The following is a 24,993-nucleotide window of genomic DNA, read 5'->3' on the forward strand; positions in this document are numbered from 1 at the left end:
AGATCTGGGTTTTGGTTCAAAGGCTGTTACTCACCAACCAAGAGGTTGAAAGAAGAGTCTGGGGGCACCTGGGTGGCTCAGTGGTTGAGCGTCTGCCTTTGGCTAAGGTTGTGAACCTGGGGTCCTGGGGTCAAGTTCTGCATCAGGCTCCACCCTGGGGAGCCTGGTTCTCCCTGTGCCTATGTTTCTGCCTCTCTCTTTGTGTCTCTCATGAATAAATGAATAAAATTAAAAAAAAAAAAGGAAGAGTCTGGTGTGCAGAGAGAGTTTTGCTAAACATGGCATACACAAGGTATTGTATGAAGAGAGGGCTGGGAACCAGGTTTTCTGGGGCCCTCCCTGGCAATGTAACTGGGACAAATTCCTCCACCACTCTGGGACCTGTTTCCTCACAGGGAAAGCAGTGGAGTCACTCATTCATTCAACAAACACAAACTGACGTGCTCCCCTTGGGGGCAGTCTGCTGAAAGCTAAGAATATAGGGGTGTGAGAGGTAGTCCCTGCTTTAGGAGAGTTTGTGGAGAGCAAGGAGTACAGAGAGGAAGGAAAGAGGAGGGAGCCAGGTACATTCCATGCATTTTTTCCACTAAGCCTTATAATCACTCCATCAGGTAGGTATTATAGATATTTTTATCACCACTTGGTAGATGAAGTCACTCAGACAGAGAGAGGATGGTGCTGGCCAGGGTCACATGTCACAGCCAGGATTTGGACTGGTCTGCTTGACTGAAGGCTCATTCTTTCCTCTTTGCCTTTCATGGCCAGCTATGTTTCCTTCTAGAACAACACAGGTTCTATGCCAAAAAATAGACAATGGGTATCATGTTCTGACAGTCCTCTCAGGAAGGGAGGCCTTCTCTCCACTCAGGAGTGATGATGGGCACTCAGCCTGTCTAACCAACTTCTTCTAAGGAGGTGAGGGTTTCAGGGGAATGAGCCACACCCTCACAAAAGCTTTCGGACTTCACTCATGGGAGTGCCAGTAAGTGTGACATGTCATTTAAGTGACTTCAATTTGCCTGGTGGTTTTAGCCCTAGCAGCACTTAGTAGAGTCCATTGTTTCACATTGGGAAGTATGAAAATCCCAGGACTGCTCCATCACCCGAGTATCATGTTCACAGGATGAAAGGCTAGGAGAAGATAGGTAGGGCCAGTCCTGTGCCTGAAGCCCCCTTGGCAGCCCCATCAAGGGACTTCTGGTCTCTGTTCATATAGTTCGAGAGCTAGGAGGATCGTTTTTCTATCCAGCTTTGGCTAGAAGAGATCGCTAGCTGGTAGAGCTGAACTTCACCTTCCTGCATTTTGCCAAGAAAGCTTTCAGGCCAAGACAGTGACAGGATTTGCCCAATGACACCTAGAACATTGGTAGAAAAGCCTGGATCAGAGTCCTGCCTCTTGGAAACCCAATTTTGTTCTTGACCTCACAGTTGAGTAGAAATAATCCTGAAGGAGGATTCAGACTGGGTTCTCACCTCCACTTGGCTACTTAACTTGAATTTAATGACAGTTAATTCAATAGCCAAGGGCCTACTATATGCCAGGCATGTACTTACACACAGTGTGGTCACAGGACAGTCATTTCCTTTCTCTGTACTTATGTTTTATCTTTGAAAAAAAACCCTCCTATGCTGCCTCTCAGAATGTGCTGTGAGGATTGAGAAAAAGGAAGCAAAGTGCTTTGTACCCTGTAAAGTGATGTATACATTGGGGAGTTGTAGCTAAAGCTGGGCATCCCATTTGTGGTCCAGTCTGCCTTAGCACTGCCCACAATATTGGAATTTGTTTACCTCTCTCCCACTGAACTCCCTGAGAGAGGAATGTTTGGGTTCATCTTTGATTTCCCAGAGCCTAGCCCTGGGTTTGGAATGTGGTAGGTGCTTAACAGAGTATATGAATAAACAGAACATGTGATGACCCATGGAGATGCCAACCAGAAGGGCACCAGAAGACCAGAAGAGGAAGGGCTCAGTGGGAGGGTGGCGGAGGGTGAGAATGGTGTCCACTGTGGATGGGCAGCGTTTGGGTTCACTGCAGAGGAGAGGGCGGGACACTCTAAGCAGTGGGAGTGGCTTGGGCAAAGGTCAGGAGATGGAAATCCATGTGGATTATTCAGGAGACACTGAGAGAGTGAGCAGGTAAGACAGAAGTAAAATGAGGACAGAAAGTGATGATGATGATAATGGTAATAGTAATAAGTAATGTAGTATGTATAGCATTTACTCTAACTCCAGGCACTATTCAAAAAGCTATAGATATATTTCTCATTAAATCCTTGTAACAACCCTATGATGTGGGCATTATTACCTCCACTTTAGAGACAAGAAAATGGAGAGGTTAAGGAACTTGCCCAAGGTTACATAGCCATGAAGTGGCAAAGTCAGGATTTGACTCCAGGCAGTCTGACTGCAGAATCTATGCTCTTAAAGTAGGTTGAAGCTGGTCTGTAAAGAGCTAGGAACTTTGGACTTTTACTTATGCTATAGGAAAATGTTTCAGCTGGACTTTGGAGCAAGAGGGATTTTGAGCCAGAAGAGGACATCATGGGGGTGAGAATGTCTTCTTTTGCAGGTGGCGGAGGTCCTTCAAACAAATTGAGCACCTTATGTGTGCTGGGCACTGGTGATACAAGTAGCAAGACAGAGCTCCTGCCCTCACAAGCGTGCAATTCTTGTTCTGCGGCAGGCTCCCCCAGCTCTCCAGAGCCCATTGCATGCATCTTTTTCCTGATGACCAGTGACATCACTTTGGTAACTTGAAATTGACTACAGTGAGAGTATTTGCACCATGGAAATTGGCCAACGCTATAAATCAGGGCTTTACTCTGAGGGCTGGTTGACACACACTGAGCAGCTCAGCACTCTGAGCAGCTGCAGTATGATGGCAAAAGTCCTCACCAGCTGTAGGGTGGCAAAGGGGGTTGGGACTAACTGCGCAGTGAGCCAAGGAGGCAAGGCTCATGCAGAGCACCGAAGGATGAGCAGATGTTTGCTATGAAGATGGCAGGAAAGGCCAGCTCAGGCAGAGGTGTGGAACAGCATGGCATATTTAGAGTTCTGTGAAAGGACACTATAGATGTGAAGGAGCTTGGGAACCTATGAGGTACCCAACAAAAGGTGTTTATTACCAATACTGGGCTTATAAAGTGAACTAATTAGGGCTGGGGAAGGAGTACCCATGTCACAACACATTAACCTTTGTCTTTAGCTGGCAGGATCTCTAGAGGATTTCCAATGTGACTCAACTGGGCCTTTACCCAAAACCTCAGTAAAAAGGAACCTAGGCTCTGGGGAGGGACCTGGCATGAGAACGGACTAGAACACTCTAGGGCTGCCAGCTAACTGGGAAATGTTGACAAAGGCTTTGAAATGCCTTGTATATTGGGGTGGGAGGGCCAAGGAAGTTGGTAGGAAATAGGACCAGGGTAAGTGAGGGTCAGACAAGCACTTCCTGCCCAGAAATCAAAGCCAAAAGTGGCACCACAGGGCTTGTTTTGTTGTCTTTTGTATTGGATGGGGTTCTGGGTGCTGTGGCTTGCTCAGTGAACCTCTGGCTTCCATAGGCTGACTTCTCTCCTCAGGGCCCCCTTGGTCCCATGCCCCAGACAGGGGTGAACCCACATGGCATCAGACTGACTCCATGGTTCCTTGCTTGGTGCCATGCTATCCTGAAGATTCTAAAGGAGACTAAGGTCACTAGGCTGTCTAGGCAGATGGAGCTGTCATCCAGGAGCCCACAGGACCTGTAAAAAAAAGCCCAGCCCTTCCCTTTGATAGGCTGGTTATCAAGGTTATTTTGCTCTGCAAGAGGATCACAGGGCCTCCTTTCTCTGCCAACACTCCCCCATCAGCCCTGCACCCTCCACCCCCCATCCCTGCCCAGGCAGACTTGGGGTCAGTGCAGAAACCACAGAAAAGGAATGGGCTGGTTATCAGATGAGATCTGACGTGTTCAGGGTAGTATGGCCGTAGACAGATGGGCTGGTTATCTAGATACGTGAGCTGAGAAACTGGTCTCAGGCTGACCTTGGCCCAGCCACAGTCATAGTAGCCTGTTTCAGGAGTAATTTGTAAAAGAAACCTCGACGTTTTGGGTGAACCAAGGGGCAGTTACAAAAGTGCTAGGTTTGAGACCATACATCTGTTTAAGAAGCAGAGTGACTGCATCCTGGCCAGTGAAGCTGTGCTGGGCACTGGCATATATGCAGGCAGGGGTGGGAGGAGGGCAGGAGTATACCATGGCTCCCTCTGCACAGGGAGCTCTGGCCTGAAGGCAGAACAGAAAGGTTCAAGGCTTGTCCTTCATAAGAGGGCAAAGGGCTTTAGGTGACTCTGAGGCTATGAGGTCACAGGAAGATCACAGGAAGGAGTGCCTGAGGTGGCCTTCAAACATGCAAGGGCCCTATGTGGTGACTGGCCTCATGAAGTGGTAACACCAAGGTGCCTTAGGCTTCTGTCCAGCACCCTTCCTGACCATCCCTCTGCATGTGTGGCACCACACCTGGGGCAGGAAGAGAGAGTCAACAAACTCACATGTGCCTGGTATTGCCCTTCAGTTGGGACAAAGCTCTTAGCTGTGCGAAAGGCTAAACTGAGTCTGGTTGAGCTCACTGATCAGCATTAGGTCTTCTTCAGGGCAGGGAAGGGCTCACAAGATGCACACCTCCACCTCCCAGTGCCTGCTCACTCCAACTCACTCGTCCTCTGGGATGCTGCTCCCTGAACCGCTCCATGCTCTCTCTGTTTTGCCAGGCAGATGGCTGCACTTACTGGAGAGGGATGCAGAGTGAGTGTGCTCAGTGCACCACCTGTTGCTCCCCTGGTGCTGGAGCTGTGAGGGCTCCCCCTTCCTGCCCACCTCCCCGGTCTCTGCTCCTGCTGTGTCCTGTACTAGTGGTACCCTGTTTAGCTGTCACAACCCAACCTACCCTTAAAGGCCCAACTTGGCCGTCCATCAAGCCCTTGCTAAAAACTGAATTTGCCTTCTCCAAGTTCCCACAGCACATTTTGTGGTCCTCTGAGCCTTTCAAGATTGAACTTACTGTGGCTGTTTGCATCCTTGGGGCTCACACCCCAAGTGCTCCACATAGGCTTGTTGAACTGTACTCACAGCAGTGCATCACGATTATTTCCTGAAGGAACAAGCATTTATGGGGTTCCTATGTGCCAGGCCTAGCTAGGAATTTTTCACAGCTCATTTAAGTCACATAACACTGGGAGGTGGGGTTGTTACCCCAGGAGGAAACATTTCAGAGCGGCCTGGTGACCTATCCCAGGTCACACAGTGAGGAAAGGAGCCAGAATTCAGATTCAGGTCAGCTTGACTCCAAGGCCAGGTTTTTTTTTCAACCCTTATAAGCAGACACAAAATAGCAACACCATTTATCATGTATATTGGATTCTCATATACGTTATTTCATTTGATCCTCACAACAGCCCTGTGAGGTAGGTAGGGTTATGTATTATTGTTATGCCCATTTCACAGATGCAGAAATGGAGGTGGCTCAGTGAGGTGAGTGACTTGCACAAAGTCACATAGCACATTAGTGACTTCACAGGTCCTTTACTTTCTCTAACATCAAGCTGTGTGAATTAAGAAGCACCGAAAAGATGGAGAAAGAGACTTTTTATGGAGGAGAAACGGGTAGCAGTGATTTACTAGACTTCTTCCTTCAACTGTTGTGGTCACAGCTTCTGCAACCTGTTCTAACCTGTTCTTTTTTTTTTTTTTTTTTGTTCTAACCTGTTCTAATCTGGATTCCCCTGAGTGACTTTCTTGAGTACCATTGACCTGGTGGCCTGGAACAGCTGTCAGAGACTCCTGGGTCCCCCTGTAGGAGGAAGAGGCCTTTATTACCTAACAGATGCAGACTTTACCCACGGCCTAGCATACCGGCTCCCTATCCCCAGGCTGTAACTACAAGACGCCCCTTCTTCAGCCCATCTCCTGTGGGTGACTATGTCACTAGGCTTCCCTGGTTTTGTCTGAGGGTCTCTGCCCAATGAGGAAAATTGTGGAACTTCCAAGGCCATTTCCAGGGATGAATCATAATGTGCAGATCTGAGGCCTGCACTGTTCATCACCCCCTGGGAAGTGGTGGCTTGGGGTGTCTTGCCCTAGACCTTCCCTCAAGGAGGAAACAGTGCCACAGTGGAAGGCTGTGTCTTTCAGAGCAGTGTCGTAGGACAGGATACTCTAAGAGTGTCCAGCCCACTCCTGGGCTCCTTGCTGCACCCTGTCCTAGGAGCCCCTGGGCTCCTTCCTCTGGCAACACTTTCTTGGGAGGACAAATCTTCATTCTCCAACAGGAAGTGGTCAAAAGCTATGCGGAGCCATGGCTGGTGAGAAGATGGGTGAAATTGTGGTCACAAACAAAGCAAAGCCATCACAAAATGGGACTGACTTACAATGGATGGTGGGTGTAGGGGGTGTGTGGGTGGAGGATGGGCTGACCTTGGTTCTGAAGACAAATGCTAGTGGGGAACCTAATTCCAAAGTAGTAATATGGTCAGGATTAAGTGTCTGGCTTCTTAAGGTGGCTATTTTGAAAAAGAAAGTATACGTGTGGGTGAGAAGGCAGGTCTAGAACCAAGACTAGAAAATGGGAGTGGAAAGACAGATTTTGGTTCGATGGAAGGAAGAGCTTTTTAATAGCCAGCTCTGGCCAGTCATGGCAGGGACTGCCTTGGGCATGATGAGCTTCCCTTTGCTGGAGGTATGCAAGCAGGGATATATGATCACTTTGAAGGTCCTGGGGAGAGGCACTCAGCCCCACATGGGTTGGGGTGTGCTGGGAGCTGGGGAGGACTAAGTGACCCCTGGATTCTTTTCCAACCCTGAGAGTCCATAATATTATTTGTTTAAAATGACCTGTTTCAATGATACTTCAAATTCTTGGGAAAAGGATTACAAAAATCATGTAACAGTCCACATCATGAAATGCCTTTCATTGCACTGGCTCCAGATACTTTAAAATCTTTGTAGGGACAACAACTCATCTCTGAAGTGAGAAATCCCCAAATGTCTACTACATTTGACTCAGTCAGGAGGGATATCCCCATCTTCTGAACCCTGGCTGGACGCTCCCTCGTCTGGGCCATGCCACAGCTCAAATCTCTCCCCGCCACGGTGTGGGTCGGTCAAGAACGCAGCTCTGAAATCCTTCTGCATTTCTGAGCCAGCCAAACATGGCTGCTGCTGGGTGAACAAGTCCAAGGTCCCGGCTGCATCCTAGGGACAGAGGAGCAGGAGGAGTGGGACTATCTGGTGACTTTACGTCCTGGGGAACTGAAGGGAGCTCCCTGTTTTCACCCCCTCCCTTCCACGAGGGGCTCCTTTCACAGAGGGCTGAGAGAGGCACTGCCTAGTGATACAGAGAGAGCTGGTACCCATGAAGAACCAGCCATTCCTCTGTAGTCAGAAAGCCCTCCTGTGGCCTTTAGGACACATTGGCAGATGCTTCATTTGTCATGACAAACTGCCCATCTCTAGCTCAAAGTGGCAAGGAAAAAAGGTGGCTCCGTTGAGAGGACACATGGATTCCTATAGGTAGACTGCACTGTGGGGTGAATCAAGTCCTGCTATGCGATTAATACAGATTAGTATAGCGCCCTGCCTCACACCACTGGTGAGACACTCTCCAAGATCTTGGCTGATGTGGAGCTTCTTGGGAGCCCCCCACCAGGGTTGCTGGGGTCCTTTTACCTGTACCGTATTAATCGAATAATCTTATTGTTCATAAAATCCACAGCATGTGGGTGAGAAGAATCAATGCAGAAGCCATCACTCAGAGCAATTTTCAGCACCTCTTCCACGAAGACCTGAAAGCTGTTGATTTGCTTGTTGGCTGGCACCACCCAGAGCCTCTTGAGGTTCTGCTTGGTGTACTCCTCCTCTGGCAGGCCCTCCACATTGGCCACCCAGTCCAGAGTCAGGTGGTTGGGGTCCTGCAGGTGGCTGGTGATGGAGGAGAGATTGCCATTGGAGCAGTAGAAGAGCTTGGAGCCAAGGAGCTTCAGGAAGAGGCAAGAGGTACTAAAGATGTTGGCGTTGAAGACCTCCATGCTGGAGGAGGAGAGGCTATAGATCTGAGGTGCCTCCCGCACAGTGAAGTGGACTGTCTGCACACGCTGGTTCAGGGTGATGTTGAGCATGGCATTCTTCTCGGCCTTGGAGAGCTCCACCTCCTTCTCTTGCAGTGCCTCAATCAAGGGCTGCACCTGGTAGAAGTCAGCCTCTCTTCGGAGCAGGCCCATCTCTTGGAAGTCCTCAGGCAGGTCCAAGTGGGAGGTCCGCAGGAAGTTGAGGATGTACCGGAACACTTTGCCATCGCGGTCAATGAAGCAGTTGCCCTGGCTGTCCCTCTTGGTGGGCATCTTCCCACTGAACATGGCACCCAGCATGGAGTCAGGGAAGCTGGTCAAGGTTGCCAGTGAGGTTGTGTAGAGCTTCCCCCCGACATTCAGTGTGATGGGGTCAGACATGGCAGGAGGCTGGGGTGTTGGAAAGTGGTTCTAGACAGGGAGAAAAGTGAGAAATTACCCAACCATATCTGCTGTCTTAAGTCTGTTGGGGGTTGGTATAAAAGAATACCATAGACTAGTTGGCTTAAGTATTTATCTCTCACAGTTTTGGAGGCTGGAAAGCTCAAGATTAAGGTGTAGGCAGATTTGGTGTCTGGTAATGACCATCTCTCTGTGTCCTCTTGTAACAGAAGGGGCAATAGAACTCTCTGGAGTCTCTTTTATAAAGGCACTAATCCTGTTCATGAGGGTTCAACTCCTATGGCCTAATCACCTCCCAAAGGTCCTAAATCCTTATACCATCACACTGGAGATTAGGATTTCAACACAGAATTTAGGGAGACACAAGCATTCAGTCCATAACATCTATGTACGCATAGTTCTCAACTGCTTATTATAGATCAAGTCTACAGTCCTAGAGCTTGAAATGAATGAATGCTTGATGAACAAATGGATGGTTGATAATAACCACACCATCTAAAGCACATTAGGCTCACTAGGGGGTTAAAAAAAAAAAAGAGAAAAAACAAAGTATGGGTCTTACCCTCCAGAGATCATTGTAAGTGGTCTTTAATACCCCAGAACTGGTGTTTTTTAAAAGCACCCTTGGTGATTCAAAATGTTAAGACAGAGAACCACTGTTCTAAGGAACAAAAGAAAATGTGCTTGGACTGGATGGATGCTCTGTTACCCGCTCTTACACAATCTGCTTACATACATCTTTTGACATAGATACTACTACCATCCATTCCTATCATGTAGATGAAGAACACTGCCAGGATTCATTCCCCATGCTCAGAGAGATGAAGGGCTGGCTGTGCCAGGATTCAAACCCAGGTCCCTTTATATGAGAGACAAAAATATGCACATGCTTACCAGCCAAACACTGGTACATTCTAAGTACCTAGCAAATGTTCTGAGATTTATGTCTCCAAGCCTGGCACCCCTGCTGCTGTACCCATGACGTCTTATTATTTTTCTATCTCAAAGCATTCATAATGACTGGCTATGAGTAGTGCCATTTCCATCTATTTCCCAGGCTTACAATGGGCCACTCAGACCTCTGGGCTCTGATAGCCTTTCTTGGAATCTCATCCTCCTTTAACAACTTGCCCTGCTATGAAGATGCTCTTGGCTCCTGGTGGCCTGCCCTTTCCCATCATGAAGACACCCCAGCCTCCTCTGAAACCTTAAGTTTCAGTGCAAACTGAAACTTTACCTGATTCTTAACAAATCCCCCCTTCCCTGCCACCTTGCAGCCTCTAGCGTCTAAGGCTGGTGAGTCTCCTTCAACCTGAAGTCTTGGAGTCTAACTTCTCTTTAAGGTTCTAGAAAGCAGGGGATGTACCCTTGCAGCTTCTCACATGATACTTTCCCAAGATCCCACCTGTGGAACAGATTAGGCAATGCTTCCCTGAGGCTGGGCCTGAGGGGCATAGGGTAGAATTAGCTCCAGTTCTGCTCAAAAGAAGAGCCCAGCTGGCGAGGACACCAAGACACGAGGTAGTGAGGGTGCAGTGGTGAGGGGGATGGGCCAAGAGCTGTGGGAGTGGGTCAGGAATGAGTCCTGTCATGCTTACTGTTCAGATGGAAAAACAGAAGTCTCAGGCAGGACTTCCTCCAAAGTCATCCAGCAAGTGTGGCGAGCAGGCCAGAGCACTTCTCACCCTCACCACACTTGCCTTCTGAGGCTGGTTATACCAAGGCCCCCTTACTCCAGAGGATGGAGACCCCTGCCAGAAGATGGAGGCCATGCTGGTAGATGGAGCGGCTCCACCGAACTGTCGGGGGCGGGGAGGCAGTCCCCTCATAATTCCTTCCCCATCTCATGGGGCATTTTGATATTGCAGAAAGGCATTAACCATCTGGAGTGCCTGAAGAGAAACAAGCCATGATGAAGTTGCAAAATCGGCAGAAGCCTGGAGCAGATGGGCTGCTAGACAGTGGGGAAGTCCAACAGAAGGGGTGGGGCGAGGGGCTGTGCAGAGCCCTGCAGCTGGGGGGAGGTGCTCTGGCTCGGGGCTGGGTCTGGTCAGTTTGGTCTCCAGAGGGCCCAGGAGGCGATGGACCCAGGAGACAGGGCTGCCCCCTTCCTTATTCCAGGATCTCCCTTTCTTTCTAGATAGTAATTTGCATATTTTAGTTGTCAGTCTCTCTCCTTGACTTAAGGGCCAGGCTCTGCAAAGTGGCTTAGCTCCAATGGAAAGAGCAGACTCAGCCATCGGAGAGGCTGGGCTATCTTTCCCCGTGGTTCTGTGGGCCAGACCCCATATCTCCATTGAATTTAGTGCTGAAGAGTACTAAAGAGCACTGTGGGTGGGGGAGGCAGTCAGGAGCCCCAGGGCATATCTGGGGGCTCTTGGGTAGATACCCAAACTCCTATTTCTCTGCTTGCAAAGGCAGGAGAGCTGCTTTCCTGCCTCTGCCTCCCAGCCATGTGGCTTCTGTCATCATCTGAGGAGAGGGCGGGGCAGGCAGATGGGGAAGAGACTAGTTAGGTGCCATGTTTTCTGACCATCTTGCCCCCGCTCTGTGGTATTCTCCCCATGCCCACAAGTCACAAAGCTCAGTCCTTTAACACCCTATTTTCTAGGGGCAGTACCACTGTGTCCACCATCACGGATGCACAGGCCCCACCCGGTGTAAAAGGCACCATTACACATGAAGACAGGAACTGGCATCTCCGGGGTGTTGGTGGGGGGCTTGTGGTCAGGTGGAGATGAACCATCCTCACTGAGCTACAGCCCCTGGGGTGCACTCAGCTGTCTGCTGGACATCTCCAACTGGATGTTCCATGGCTACCAGATGGCCTAATACAGAATTTCTCTTCCCCTGAAGGTACAGTGAATTCTTCCCAGCCACGCAACTGCCTGAGCCTAGTACCTGGGCTTCCTGGCCCTTTGCACAGTCCCCCTGGCAGTGCCCACCAATCCATCATGTTATGATCATGGTCTTCCTCCCTGGCTTTATCAAGATGCAGCTCACTGGAAATCCACATGCAAAAAAAGAACCTCAACCCATATCTTGGACCATGTAGGAAAAATTAACTCCAAACAGATCATAGACCTAAACATAAAATCTTTTGAAAACTATAAAACTTCCAGGAGAAAACCTTTATGACTTTGGGTTGGGCCAAGATTTCTTGGCTGGGACCCAAAAGGCACAAATCATAAAAACAAAACAAAACAAAATCGACAAACTAGACTTTATCCAAAGGAAAAAATTCTCTTCAAAAGATACTGTTAAGAAAATGAAAATAAGACAAACTGGGAGAAAATATTTGCAAAACATAGATCTGATAAAGGATTGTTAACCAGAATATATAAAGAACTCTTAAAACTCAGAAGAAAACAGACAACCTAATGAAAAACCAGGCAGACAATCTAAACAAATACTTCACCAAAGAAGGCATATAGACAAATAAACACATGAGAAAATGCTCAAGAGCAGTAGTCATGAGGGACACGAAAATTAAAACTAGAATTAGAGACCATTAGATGCCTATTAAAATGGCTCCAATAAAAAAATCCGATAGCACCAAATGCTGCTGACTACACAGAGCAATGGAAACTCTCATGCATTGCTGGTGAGAATGCAAAGTGGTACAATCACTGTGGAAAGCAGTTTGGCATTTGGTTTCCACATGACCCAGCAATCCTACTCCTAGTTATGTACCCATAGAAATGAAGACATACATCCATGCAAAAACGTGTACCTGAGTATTTATAGCAGCCTTATTCATAATTGCCCAAACCTGGAAACAACTGAAATGTAAATGATAAACAAACTGTGGTACAACCATACAAGGGAATGACTCAGGAATACTAAGGGACGAGCTACTGACTTATACCACAACAGAAGAATTTCAAAAGCATTATGTGAAGTAAAAGAAAGCTGGCCTCAAAAGGTTACATGGCAGGTGATCCTAATTTTTTTTTTTAGAGATTTTATTTATGGGACGCCTGGGTGGCCCAGTGGTTGAGCGTCTGCCTTTGGCTCAGGATGTGATCCCAGGGTTCCAGGATCGAGTCCCACATCAGGCTCCTCACAGGGAGCCTGCTTCTCCCCCTGCTATATCTCTACCTCTCTCTGTGTGTGTCTCATGAATAAATAAATAAGAATAAATAAATAAAATCTTTTTTTAAGATGAAAGAGAGAGAGAGAGGCAGAGACATAGGCAGAGGGAGAAGCAGGCTCCCCATGAGGATCCCGATGTAGGACTCAATCCCGGGACCATGGGATCATGCTCTGAGCCAAAGGCAGATGCTCAACTGCTGAGCCACCCAGGCATCCCGGCAGGTGATCCTATTTATAGAACATTTTTTTTTTTTATAGAACATTTTGAAAAAGGCAAAATTGTAGAGAGAGAAATCAGATATGTGATTGCTCAGGCCTGGACTGGGGAAGAGACTGAATACAAAGAGGCAAGAGGGAATATTTTGGAGTGATAGATATAGTCTATCTCTCAATGTAGTGGTAGTCAAATGACTGTTATAAAGGTTACAAAATTTATGTAATTGTATACCTCAAAAGGGGAAATTTTACTATGTGTACATGACTTCATAAACTGGAAAATGAATCAAGATTGTGATCATGTCATGAAAGCAATACAATGGGTTGTAACTGGCTACATATATTATTGGGAAACTTTTGTTTCAGTTTGTATATGAACTGGATTGTGATATAAAATATATCTTCATACTGGGGGGTTGTGATAAAATGTATTTTTGAAAACCACTGCTTAAGTTGTGATCTCCTTGAGAGCAATGACACATCTCATGTCCCTGCATGGGCACTGCCTAGCACATAACCAATGCTGGTGACATGGGGATGGGAGGAGGGCAGCATGGAGAGACTGAGACAGAAAAGGAATGAACGTTTACTGAGCATTTTACTACTTCCAAGGCCTTCACAGTCACCAGCTTTTTAAATTCTTATAGCAACCCTAAAAGTAAGCAATATTCTCCATTTGGCAGATAGGAAAATGGGACTCAGAGAGACTAATGATTTGCTCAGGACACACAGCCAGCTAGCAGAGAGCCCATCCTCAGCCCTCTCAGGCTGCGAAGAGTTGTAATAGTGACAAAAAGCTGTAATAGCTTCAAACAAATTTAAGAATCTCCAAAGGATCCTTTAAAAATACTGTCCTTCTTGGCAAGATAGCTACCATTTACTGAGTGCTCACCTGTTCTCACTACCTGAGGAGCTTCATGTAACACTTAGTGGCATTTTATTTGTAACAAAAACATAGAGAAAAATATGATAGCATTGTGTTAAATGCTGTATATGCATTTTCTCATTCAATGTCTTTATAAGCACCCTGTGAGATATGAGGAAGCTGAGGCTCAGAAAGTTGAAGAGTCAGTGGAGGAGCTGGGATCTGAATCTAGTTCTGTGTGGGTCCAACACCTTTGATCATTCATCCTTCCTCAACGTGAGTTGAGAGATGCACACTCCCTTATTTTTTGTCTAGACCAGATGGGTAGGGTCCTTGGGTGGCTAGTCCACTGGCAGCCTGGGCTCTGCCCCTCCCATCAAAGAACGTGGGGACAGGACCTGGAGATGGCCCAGAATGCCTCTATGGCTGACACAGGGCAAGTCCACTGAGAGGCCCAAGCCCTTCTATTTCAACAGCAGCTGATGATGTCTAATGACAAAGCAGTGGAAAAGCCAGGTTTTTCAAAGCCAGAGTAGAAAAGATGGATGAAAAGGGAGCCTGGGTGGCTCAGTTGGTTAAACGTCAACCTTCAGCTCAGGTCATGGTCTCAGGGTCCTGGGATTGAGCCCTGCAGTGAGCTCGTTCAGCAGGGACTCTGCTTCTCCCTCTACCTCTGCCCCTACCCCCTGCCTGGTGCTCTCTCTCTCTCAAATAAATAAATAAAATCTGAAAAAAAAAGAAAGAAAGATGGATGAGAATGCAAACTGAATCAGGAAATAGATAAAAGAAATCCCACCACTGCTTCTGAATGAGTAATTTTTTCTGAAGCAGGAGACTTTCTAAGTCTGCCTTGCAACTTGAAAAGAACCAAGAAAAAAGCTCAGCCCTATTTACCTCTTGGAGAAAATGACTGGTGTCAAACCAGGAAATTATGCCCTGCGGATCCTCAGGCCATCTGACTGGGTTAGGAAGGCCAGGGGACCTGGGGACTTGGGAGTTGCTGCTGGAATTCTGTCCTCCCTGAAATGGGTCTGTGACCCAAATGAGAGGGAATCTTAAGGCCCCTCTGGGTGCCATGTGAAGGGCAATTCTAGTCTGGGGCCTGAAAATCACCCGGTTGCAACCTCTACTTTCTGTGCCACAGAAAATAGAATTCTTTGAGAGCAGATGTCCTGTAAGGAAGGGCAGCCAAGGCATTGCTCAAGAGTCCTACTTTAAAACTCTGTCCTGGAACCCACCTGTTCCTGCAATGCTCATGAAGGATAGAATTAATACTTGTTAAGTACCGGCTGTGTACCATACCTGCACTAGTTGTGTTACACGTATTAGCTCATTCAATACTCCTTCAAGGAAAAGTATTCTCTCCACTTTACAAATGAGAACCTCAGGCTCTAAGAGGTAGGAACCTGCCCCAAACAGTGGTAGTCCCAGAATTCAAGTCTAGGCCCGTCTAACTGCAAAGTCTGTGCTGTGAGCAGTGGCTGTTGGAGAGATCTGGCACTCGTGCCCCTCCTATCTCTTACCAGGTGCTCTTATACTTGCCATCTCAATTTGATTCTGACCTACATAAAGACCAGGGCATAGAGAATCAAAATTTCCTGAGAACTGAGGACATGCCCTGAGCTATGTGAGGCATTTTCTTATAGATTGTTTCATTAAAATACCACACTGATGCTGTGAGGTAGGTATAAGTATCATCCCAATTTTTAGGGTTATAAAATTGAAGCACAGAGTAACGAGGACAGCTGCTTAAGATCACACAGTTAGAGGCAGCAGACTAGAATTCCAAATGAGGTCTTTCTCCAAAGCTTGTGCCCCCTCCAGTAATATAAGCCATTATATTTTATTAAGGAGCATAAATAGGATTTGAATAGAGACTTATAATACTTCTGAGAGAGATGAAATATCTTAAAGTTCTTCTAAAATCAACTACAGTTGTTACGCTATCCTTGTCCAAATCCCAAGAGTATTTTTTCAAAGGATTAAAAAAAAGATTAAAATTTTACTTTGGAGAAATTGATGAGTGATAACCTGAAAATATCTGAAGAAAAATAATTACCTTAGATACTAGTTAAGATAACTAGTAACTACTAGTAATGTATTAAATAGCACTATAATGCAATGACATTTCAAACTATAGTATTAAAACAATTAAAAAGAGAAGGAATTTTGTAATATGTCTGTTGAAAAGACTGGTTGGTAAATAAAAAATATATATATATATATTCTTACAACAACTCTGGGATCCTGGTAGGACAGATTACATTATTCTTATTTCACCAATGCAGAGCAAATAAATCCCTGGTCCAGGGCTTCATCTGCATTCTTGATTTCTGAGTCATGACCTGGAGGAGGTTCTGGGCTTGGGCATTCCTCAGAGAACCAGTCCTTTGGAGGCAGCCTGGTGTCTTCTCTAGTCTAGGTTTTGAGCAAAAGACTGAAGCCAGCCACATAGGTTTTAGATAATAGTCTGTCCACTCATGAAGTCCTGCAATAGGCATGGGCTTTCTATGCAATTTCCTACATTACTGTCCGCTGAGCTTCCATAATGAAACTACTTGCTATGCAACCTATTCTTTCTACACAGTAAGGACCAGTTGCAACAATAGTAAATCTACTGATAATTATTCATCTGCCTGCCCATTCATCCATTTATTCATTTCTTAGCTCTGCTCAAACAGCCTAGAAATGATATTCCAGTAACAATGAGCACACCTGGCCCCAGTCCTTGGTTTCTAAATGTTATCTCCTACAAAAAGAAACCAGGGTTTCCTGGGGAAATTGATGATTACAGGACTTTGACAGAAAAAAATGCAAGGTGAGCCTGGAACATCTCTTGCCAGATAGCAAAGAAACAATCAAAGATTAATGAGATCCTGTCCAAAGAACAGAGGAGATCTTAAAAGTTCTTATCAAAGAAAAATAATATTTTTATAACTCTGCATTGTGATGGATGGTAACTAAACTTATCATGGTAATCATTTCACAATATATACATATATCAAATCGTTACATGTGATTTATATCTCAATGATACCAAAACACAACAGAGGAGCTGGCCTGAAGGACTCTCCTTGGCCAAATTTGGAATAATTTGAGTACCAAAAAAGATTAATGATGATAATGGGCTATATATATCACACATTGAATTAAAAAAAAAAATCATGAGGGACGTCCAGGTGGTGGCTCAGCGGTTTAGCGTGTGCCTTCGGCTCAGGGCGTGATCCCGGGGTCCTGGGATCGAGTCCCACATTTGGGCTCCCTGCCCTCTGCCTATGTCTCTGCCTCTCTCTCTCTCTTTGTGTGTGTCTCTCTTGAGTGAATAAAATCTTTAAAACAAAACAAAAAAAACCCCCAAAACTATGAGTCTATGTTACTCCAAAAAGAAAAAAAAAAAGAGATGGGAAGAAGAGAGAAAGACACACACAGAGGAAAAAATGATTCTATAACAAAGAATACCAGCCAATAAATACAGAAAGAATGGCATACTTAGAAAAATCACCATTTTGAAACCCTCAATGTTGCAATTTGGGCAAGGATCACCAACGGATGTAGTGAGAACAGGGAGCACACAATTTGGACAGTCTCAAAGAACCACTGCAAAGACTAATTACAAAGGGAAAAATTACAAAAATGGAGAGATCAGGCAATCACGGCCTTAACCAACAATCGAATTTAGCACTCAGGGATGGTAGGACCCTGGTATCACATACTTCCCGATGTGATGCAGTAAGGACACAGCATCGTTAGAAAGAAAAAAGAACCCTGACTAATCACTGATAAAAGAATCAAACACAAATTCACACAGGTGGAGGAGGCTTATCTAGATGAAATGAGATGATTAAAGAGATAGGACTATCATGCATGAATCTTGATGACATTTGATAAAAAAAATAACCTACAGGGTAATTGGGTGATGGGCACTGAGGGGGGCACTTGATGGGATGAGCACTGGGTGTTATGCTATATGTTGGCAAATTGAACTCCAATAATAAAAAAAATAACCTACAGAAGATATTTTTTGGCAGTTGGAGAAATTTGAGCATCCACTGTTTATTAGACTTCTTTCAAATTTTCTTAGGTATGAGAATAGTATTATGGTCATGTTGGAGAATTTTGTAATTAGGAGATACATGCTGAAGAATTTAGGGGACAGGTGTCAAGACATCTGTAACTTTTACATAGTTCAGCAAAAAGGCGTGTCTGTGTGGTGAAAGGAAAATCAGCAAAGGGTGACATTGGTGCAGCTAGGTGAAAGGCCATTCTTTGAACTTTTCTGTAGCCTTGAAAGTTCTAAAAATATTTTTATTTTGAAAGGGGGAAGAAAAGAATGCTTCCCTCTTAGGGACTCCAGATGTAAAATTCCAGTCAGAGTGCCCGACCACAATAAACAGCCAGGTTCAGTACACAGGCTTGTTATTACTACTCCCAAGAAGCATTACAACCTAGTCTTTTCCTCTCCATGTGCTGCTGGTTTTTTTTTTTTTAATTTTATTTATTTTTAATTTTACTTATTTATTCATGAAAGACACAGAGAGGCAGAGGGAGAAGCAGGCTCCCTGCAAGGAGCCTGATGTGGGACTCAATCCTGGATCCCAGGATCATGCCCTGAGCTAAAGGCAGACGCTCAACGGAGCCACCCAGGCGTCCCATTGCTGCTGTTTCTTGGAGGATGAGGTAGCCAACCAGAGTGAAGCTAAAAGAGCCCACAGTTGGTGGAGGAGACAGAATTTAAACCTGACCGGTCTCTTTACATAGAACCACCACTCAGAGAAACCATAACGCGAGGACTGCCTGTCTCTGTGTTAGGATCCAGGCTGGGAACAGATGGTTGTTGACTTGCTCCCCCTGCCTCCTCCAGAACCCAGAGGTTCTGTTACCACAAGAAAGAAACTCCTGTTATAGCTCACTGAGAAATGTTCACAAAGAGGGGCCCATCCTGGGCCTCAGAAATGTTGTGGATAGGCAAAAAGAACTGGAGGGGCTTTGACATCACCTGGGCCTGTGTGTGAATCAGGCTAGCTGTGTGGGCCTGGGTCGATTGCCGGATAGGTGGGGACTGTAACTATAGCAGTAATGACAATGGCTGACATTTATTAAGCGATTTTTCCTATGCTAGGCACTTTATGTCTGCTGATTTCATAGATGAAGTAGATACTATTATTATCCCTCCCATAGAGACCAACCATGCCAGGCCCTCTACTTTCTCTGCAATTTGGTATCTGGCATCCCTTCTGCCTGCGATTTGAAGGAAAATCCCATTCATCTGCCAGGCCCTTCAACAGGGATTCCTTCCTTCCTTCTCTACACTGCCAGAGCATTTTATCTTCACCCCTTACAGAAGCTGCTTTACCTGAGTAGCTGGGTGCCTGGCTAGCCTGCTGAGGCTGGGATCTCGCCCCTCTCAATTCCCTGAAGCAGGCAGACTATCAGAAGGGGAAATTTCTTCCCCTGCTTAGTCAGATCCATTTTCCTCACCCCAGACTGAGATCTACCAATAGGGAGGTTTATTACCATTTCCTGAATTTTAAAACATTTTTTATTTTAAAACACTTCCTTGAAGTTTCCGCTTGGAATCTAAGGAAGGCCCAGGTGACCACCTGGAAGTAAATGTAGGAATTCCTACTGTGTAGGAGAGAGATTGACCGTGGCTGGGTAAATTTCAAGGGTGACAATACTCAGAGTGAGTAAAGTGTCTCTCAGTAAACCAGATCAGACTCCCTCCACCCACCCACCCCCTTACTCAGTCCACCACAATAAAAGACTGGCTCACAGCCCTAAGGTCCATATGGGAGCACTGCCCTTCACCTCCCCTTCCTGGCCACCCCACGCTCAACAGCTGTATCTTCAGCCCTGTTCGGTCCAGTTCATATCTCTAAGAAGCCCACAGGCTGCTCCATTACCCCACAACCCACACTGTAGTGGGAAACAGTGCTGTCTACACTCAGGTAACACACACAGAACCTGCAGTGAGTTGCCTAGCAGGGCACAGCATAGGGAAAGGTGAGCTGGAGGCGGGAGGCCACCTGACCTGGCAACCCAACTTCCCCATTTGCATTCTCTTTAGTGGCAGAGATGCCCAACAACCACCACCATCCCCCCATCCTCTTCCAGAATTTTCCTTCATCCTCTCTGCTTACTCTTAAGCTTCATCTTGTGGTTTTCCTCAGGCACAAGCACTCCATTTCAATCACTCTCTTCCTTAGGGTCTTCCTGCACCTGACAACCATTATAATTTATACAATTCAAATGCAGCTTCTCATTTCATCTTCACAATATCCGTAGGAGGGTTGCCTTACAGGTTGGCCCTGTCACGCAACCTGCATAGGGCGGGTCATCTAAACTTTTGTTTCTTCCCTGCCATCCACTCCAGATTAAACCTGTGCCTCCTTGGACTGCAGGAAATAAAGCAGGGTCCTTTGGAGTAAGGAGTCCTAGGTGGCTTTGGCCAACTTCATTTCTCTTTACTCCTGTAAACAGATAATGGTGATGCCTCTCCAGGGTATGCGAGTTGAACGAGATCATGTGTGTGACGCACTGGGTTCAAGAAATGGGCTCTTTATTTCTATAAAGAAAGGGAAGGAAGGTGTTCTGTGCACTCACGGGGTCTGCCCACTCGGGGTCTCCCGTACCCAAACCCAGCCAGCGCGCGGCCGACCCTGGGCTTTCCGCGGCCGGGAAGGATCTTTCCATCTTTGTGTCTCCGCCCCTCCTCCAGTGCTTTCTGGCCCATTCCAACCAGTCTAGCCTAGGCTTGGCTTATCGGCTTTCTCAGCACTGACTCCGAGCCCTGGGCAACCGCCTCTCCGACCTCACCCGAGTTCTCCTCCACACCTAGAGACTCCGCCCAGCCTTGCCCCCCCCACCAGACTCCTCCCACAGTCTCGACCCTCTTTATCCGGGCTTTTCCAACCTTCCCCATCATCCAGACTCCTTCCACCAGCTCCGCCCCCTCTCCCCAATTATCGCCCCCTCCCCCGCAGCCTCTGGCGATGCCATCCCCATTGCACAGATGAGAATGGCGAGGCTAAGGTAGGAAAGATGACCTCTCATAGTAGGGCAGGTGCCAGGTGGGCCCACGTCCCCTCACCGGCTGTCTCTGCGCCCGCGTCCCCGGCCGCGCCGCACCCACCTCCTGCCCTCGCTCTGCAGCCTCCCCTCCGCGGGCGGCCAGCGCAGCTTTGCAAGGGGGGGGGGCGGGGGAGGAGGGCCGGAGCCCAGCCCCAGCCCAGGGGCGTGGCGGCGCGGGAGCCGCGCGCAGTACTCCGGGACTTGTAGTTCTCTAAGGGCTCTGTGCGGCACGGCACGCCTAGCGCAAACTCCATCTCCCAGGAGGCATTGCAGTGAGCCCTCCATCTCCCCTCCTCGCCCCCGCCAGAGCTCAGACCGGCTGGCCTTAAAGGGGACGCGGCCTGAGTGGCGGTTCGCGGGGTGGCCCCCGCTCCGGCTCCTCCCTGTTTCCCGCACCTCGCCCCTCCCCACGCTTCTTCCCGCAGCCCCGCAGCCCCGCAGCGGCGCGGCTGACTCGGGCTCCCTGGGTACAAGCTTGTACAGAGCTGGGTGGGGAGTTTGGACTTTGCAGTGAAAGCAGCATCCCTGCCGGCTGGGACTTGGCGGAGGGCGTCCCCACTCCAGGGGGAGCAGAGGACTCGCCCTGACCTAGGCTGGCCTAGCCTAGTCCTGCCAGGCCTGAGCGCCCCGCCCAGGAGCCTGCTCTGAGGCAGGGGCCACCGGGGTCCCAGAGGTAAGGGGGCCGGGGGCGTGTGTGCAGGTTGTGGGGAGGGAGTGTCTGCACCCCGGCGGCTCGAGAGCCCTGGTGGGCACGCGCGAAGGGCTCTGAGAGTTTGGGGCTGGGAGTAGGGAGGTCTAGGTGCATCTTGGGCCTCGCTGTGTGACCTTGGGCGAGTAGCTGCCCCTCTCTGGGCTTCAGCCTCCTTCATCAATTGTGTTTGGAGGTGATCCGGTCCTCTCCCCTAATACAATGAAGCTCACTGGCCTTTCGTGGGGTCCGCAGCCCCAGCCTGGGCTGGACGCCGGTGCGCCGGTATAACTGGAGGGAGGGGTGGGGCTAACACAGGCGCAAACTGGGGAGCTCAGAGGTTGCAACCGCCTGGCGCCTGGCGTGGGCTTCTGCTCTTCTCAGCATCCTCTCCCGGGCGTACTTCTCCCTACAAGACTTGAGACTCCTTGTGTTAGCCTGGTGCCCGCCCTTCCAGAAAGCCTGGTGTGGGGGTGGGGACGTGGCTATCTTAAGTATGTGAGGGGTGGCCCCAGCAGGGATGGGTGATTGTGGTGGGTTCCTGAGAAGGGAATATATGCTCCCTCTCCTCCCATTCCCCATCAGTTAAAGAGTAGTTGCTTTTTACCAGTAAAACCCTTTCTTTCTAGGAGACAGTTTGGTGGCCCAGACAAGGGCCTCCCAGTAGGAGGGCAAGGGGATCCTTCCCAGGGCTGCCTTGGGTAGAAGCAAAATTCAGAGGTAGATACTGTTGTCCAGAGACCTGGGTGGGTGGGTGAGTGGGGTGCTCCTCACCAGCTCTAGCACCCCGGAGGAATCAGAGGAGGAAGAGTGGATGTGAGGGTCAGAGAAGAGAAGAAATGGGCGTCTCAGCTTTTAGGTGCTGAGTTGGGGCTTGGAGGGTCAGCAGTGGTCTGGGGGAAGGGAGACGCTGAATGAGACCTTTCTGAAACCCGCTCCCTGGCCTATGAGATTTTGTGAGCTTTTGACCTGAGGGCAAACCAGGAACAGTTTTTTTCTTTTTCTTTTTCTTCAGTTTTGGTTGTTTGAGTCATTTCTACATGGCTCAGTCTTGTCCAGGGACCCCTGTAGGGACTTTCTTGGCTGATGTTTGAGTCTCAGGGTTATGGAAATGCAGGACCATACCTGTTATTTAGCACTCCTTTTCCTCTGTGCCTGGTCCTGCGCTGGGCACGGGGCACAGATGAGGGATGGGACCGCCTTCCAGAGGAGATCCCAGCCTGCTGAGGGAGATAGACATTGAATCCAGTGACACTGCTGAGGGATGAGAAAAGCAAAGATGGCCTTGAGAAGCTCAGAGACTTGGACTATAGGGGGGTTAGGAAAGGCTTCCCGGGGCGGGGGTGGGGGGGGGCGCATGTGACCTGGGCCTTGGAGGATGAGTCAGAATTTGCCAGAAGAGGGAGAAGTCTTTCCCAGCAGAGAGGACATCACCAAAAGGTGGCCATCAGGAAAAGCCCACTGACCATAGTCCTTCAGATTTGTCACCAAGCAGTGTTTGTCAAGTTCATGTCCACCCCTGCCCTCCATCAGTCAGTTGTCACAGAAAGGGCTTGAATGTCAAGCTCAGGAGTTTGGATCTTATGCTGAAGGGGCTGGGGAGCCTTGAGAGTTCTGAGCAGGGTATGGCAAGATGGAGCTTATCATCTAATGAGATTAATCTGATGATATTTGCAGGGTGGGTCACAGAGACCTGGGAGGGATGAGGAAGGCTGAATTGGGGCCCAGTGTATGGGGGAAGGGCAGGGCATTGTGTGTACACACACACACAGACACGGTACCGTGCTTTGAGGTTGGTAGAGATGAGTCAGGCTTCACCATACAGGAATGGAGACCTGTCAATACACAATGGAAATGTGGAGGGTCATCCAAAAGGGACAGATAAAGGGATCTGGGCCTTCTAGGGGAGGGATTGTGAGGTTCCTGTATGCTTACTATCTGCACTGGAGCCAACTGGGTTTTGCTGGGACCCTCAGGCTATCACACCAGCAATGAGAGGTATAAGCCAAGGGCCTGGGGAAGAGCAGCAGCACTGGTTGGGAAAGGGTAAGAGGTGGTCAGGTGGTCATCTCCCATTTTGGGGTTCAGAGGCTCAGAATGGTGAAAGAGCACCTCCCTCAAGGCCATGGGCACCATGGGGCATAGTGCCAGGGCTAGATTCGAAGGCTTGGACTCTTCTGCACAACACATACCGCTATTGGAGGATGGATCGAAGGAGGGAATGAGGAGATGGGGGTTAGAAGACTACTGCACTAGTCCAAGCAAGAAGTAAAGAGAAGCTGATCTTGGGTGCTGCAGGAGCTCCGAAGGAGATAGTGGAAATGCTTAGTTGGCAGTGAGGGAATTTCCTGGTAGAATCAGCAAGATCAGGAGTGTGTGTCTGTTTCCCCACTGGGTGTCAGATGGCCCAAGAATAGACTTATGACTGCTCTGGCCCTCTTCTTTTTTATACCTTGTCCCCTTCCCTGTTAGGGCTTAAATGGTCTCCACTCTCCAGGTGAAAGAGCTGAGGAGCCTGGCAGGGATTCACCCAAGGTCACCTGGTAATTCAGAAGCAGAGAACCTGGGTCGCATGCTTTTTATGCTGGCTCTTCTGAGGGAGGATATGGCTGCTGCGTGCTGCTGAGTTTGGTGCGGGGCAGCTGTCTCTTGGGTCAGAGCCAGTGTGGACAGGCCATCTCCTTGTCCAGAGCCTAGAGGAGTAATCCAACCTCTCCTGAGTAATGGTGGCGGTCTGCTGCTTCCTCCCCTACAGAGACCAAGTGCAGGTTCTTATCCCACCCCGCCAAGGCTGTGTCCCTCTCACATGGTGATCCTCCACTTTCCCATGCGTGCCCTAGGGAAATCAGGCCTTGTCCTGCCTCTCTTCTGTGGCCTGTGGTGAGGTCAGGTGAGCTCCAAGCCTCTAAATGAGTGCATGAATGCACTCAAGACATTGAGTGGGTTTAGTTGGTGACTATGGTGACAGCTGATCTCAGACTGCCTGTGTGGGAGTGGGGGCAGGTAGGCACGGCTTGTTTGGAGTGGCCAGGCCACAGACTGCTCAGAGGCTGCACGGCTGGCCCCAGAGATCACAGCCCTCACAGAATGGCACCACAAACGGGTTTCCAGCTGCCAGGTGCAAAGGTATCCTGTAGAATGGTATGAAATTGCCAACATCTGCTCCTTTGCTTTCATGTGGTTCAGCCTGATATCACTTATCCCCATTTTACAGAAGACTAAAAGAGGATCATGATGCAATTTGCTCAGGGTCACATAATGAGTTGCAAGACTAGAATAAAATTTGCTCAAGGTCACATTAGAATGTAGGACTCGTCATTCCTAGTCTCTTTCCACTTCCAGAACCTTCTGTAGCCCCAGAACTCCATTTCTGCCTGCTCCCAGGTCCTCTTCCTCCACATATGAGGTCAATATCTCATCGATTAGGGTTTCTTCTTGGCTGCCTGAATAATAGGATTTCTTGGCATCCTGGGTTGAAAGCATATTAAGTCCACTGGCCTGGAGGGTAGGGGTAGGGTTTTGCAGGGATAGTTTACCTGGGAGGTTGGTCACAAGC

At 48.3% G+C, this 24,993-nt stretch overlaps 2 protein-coding genes across 4 annotated transcripts in view; one reads left to right on the forward strand and one right to left on the reverse strand.

Annotated features, from left to right (window-relative positions):
- Positions 1-5,374: 5,374 nt before the first annotated feature.
- KCTD21 (potassium channel tetramerization domain containing 21) lies at positions 5,375-20,973 on the reverse strand. 3 transcript variants are annotated; one of them, XM_026010415.2, is made up of 2 exons: positions 20,811-20,973; positions 5,375-8,511 (listed from the first exon to the last, which is right to left on the reverse strand). In XM_026010415.2, the coding sequence occupies exon 2, from the start codon at positions 8,479-8,481 to the stop codon at positions 7,699-7,701; it is 783 nt and encodes a 260-aa protein (XP_025866200.1). In that variant the 5' UTR covers positions 8,482-8,511; positions 20,811-20,973; the 3' UTR covers positions 5,375-7,698. The 3 variants fall into 3 exon arrangements, with proteins under 3 accessions (XP_025866200.1, XP_025866201.1, XP_072582106.1); XM_026010416.2 differs by having other exon boundaries at positions 20,769-20,853; XM_072726005.1 differs by lacking the exon at positions 20,811-20,973 and adding an exon at positions 19,819-20,243.
- Positions 20,974-21,061: 88 nt separating this feature from the next.
- Positions 21,062-24,993, forward strand: part of USP35 (ubiquitin specific peptidase 35) — a 52,797-nt gene continuing 48,865 nt past the window's right edge. The window contains exon 1 of the mRNA XM_072726003.1: positions 21,062-21,422. The gene's annotated coding sequence lies outside the window, so the exon portion shown is untranslated. The remainder of the gene's footprint in view (positions 21,423-24,993) is intronic.

The sequence above is a fragment of the Vulpes vulpes genome, chromosome 11, assembly GCF_048418805.1.
Source record: "Vulpes vulpes isolate BD-2025 chromosome 11, VulVul3, whole genome shotgun sequence".
Taxonomy (NCBI): domain Eukaryota; kingdom Metazoa; phylum Chordata; class Mammalia; order Carnivora; family Canidae; genus Vulpes; species Vulpes vulpes.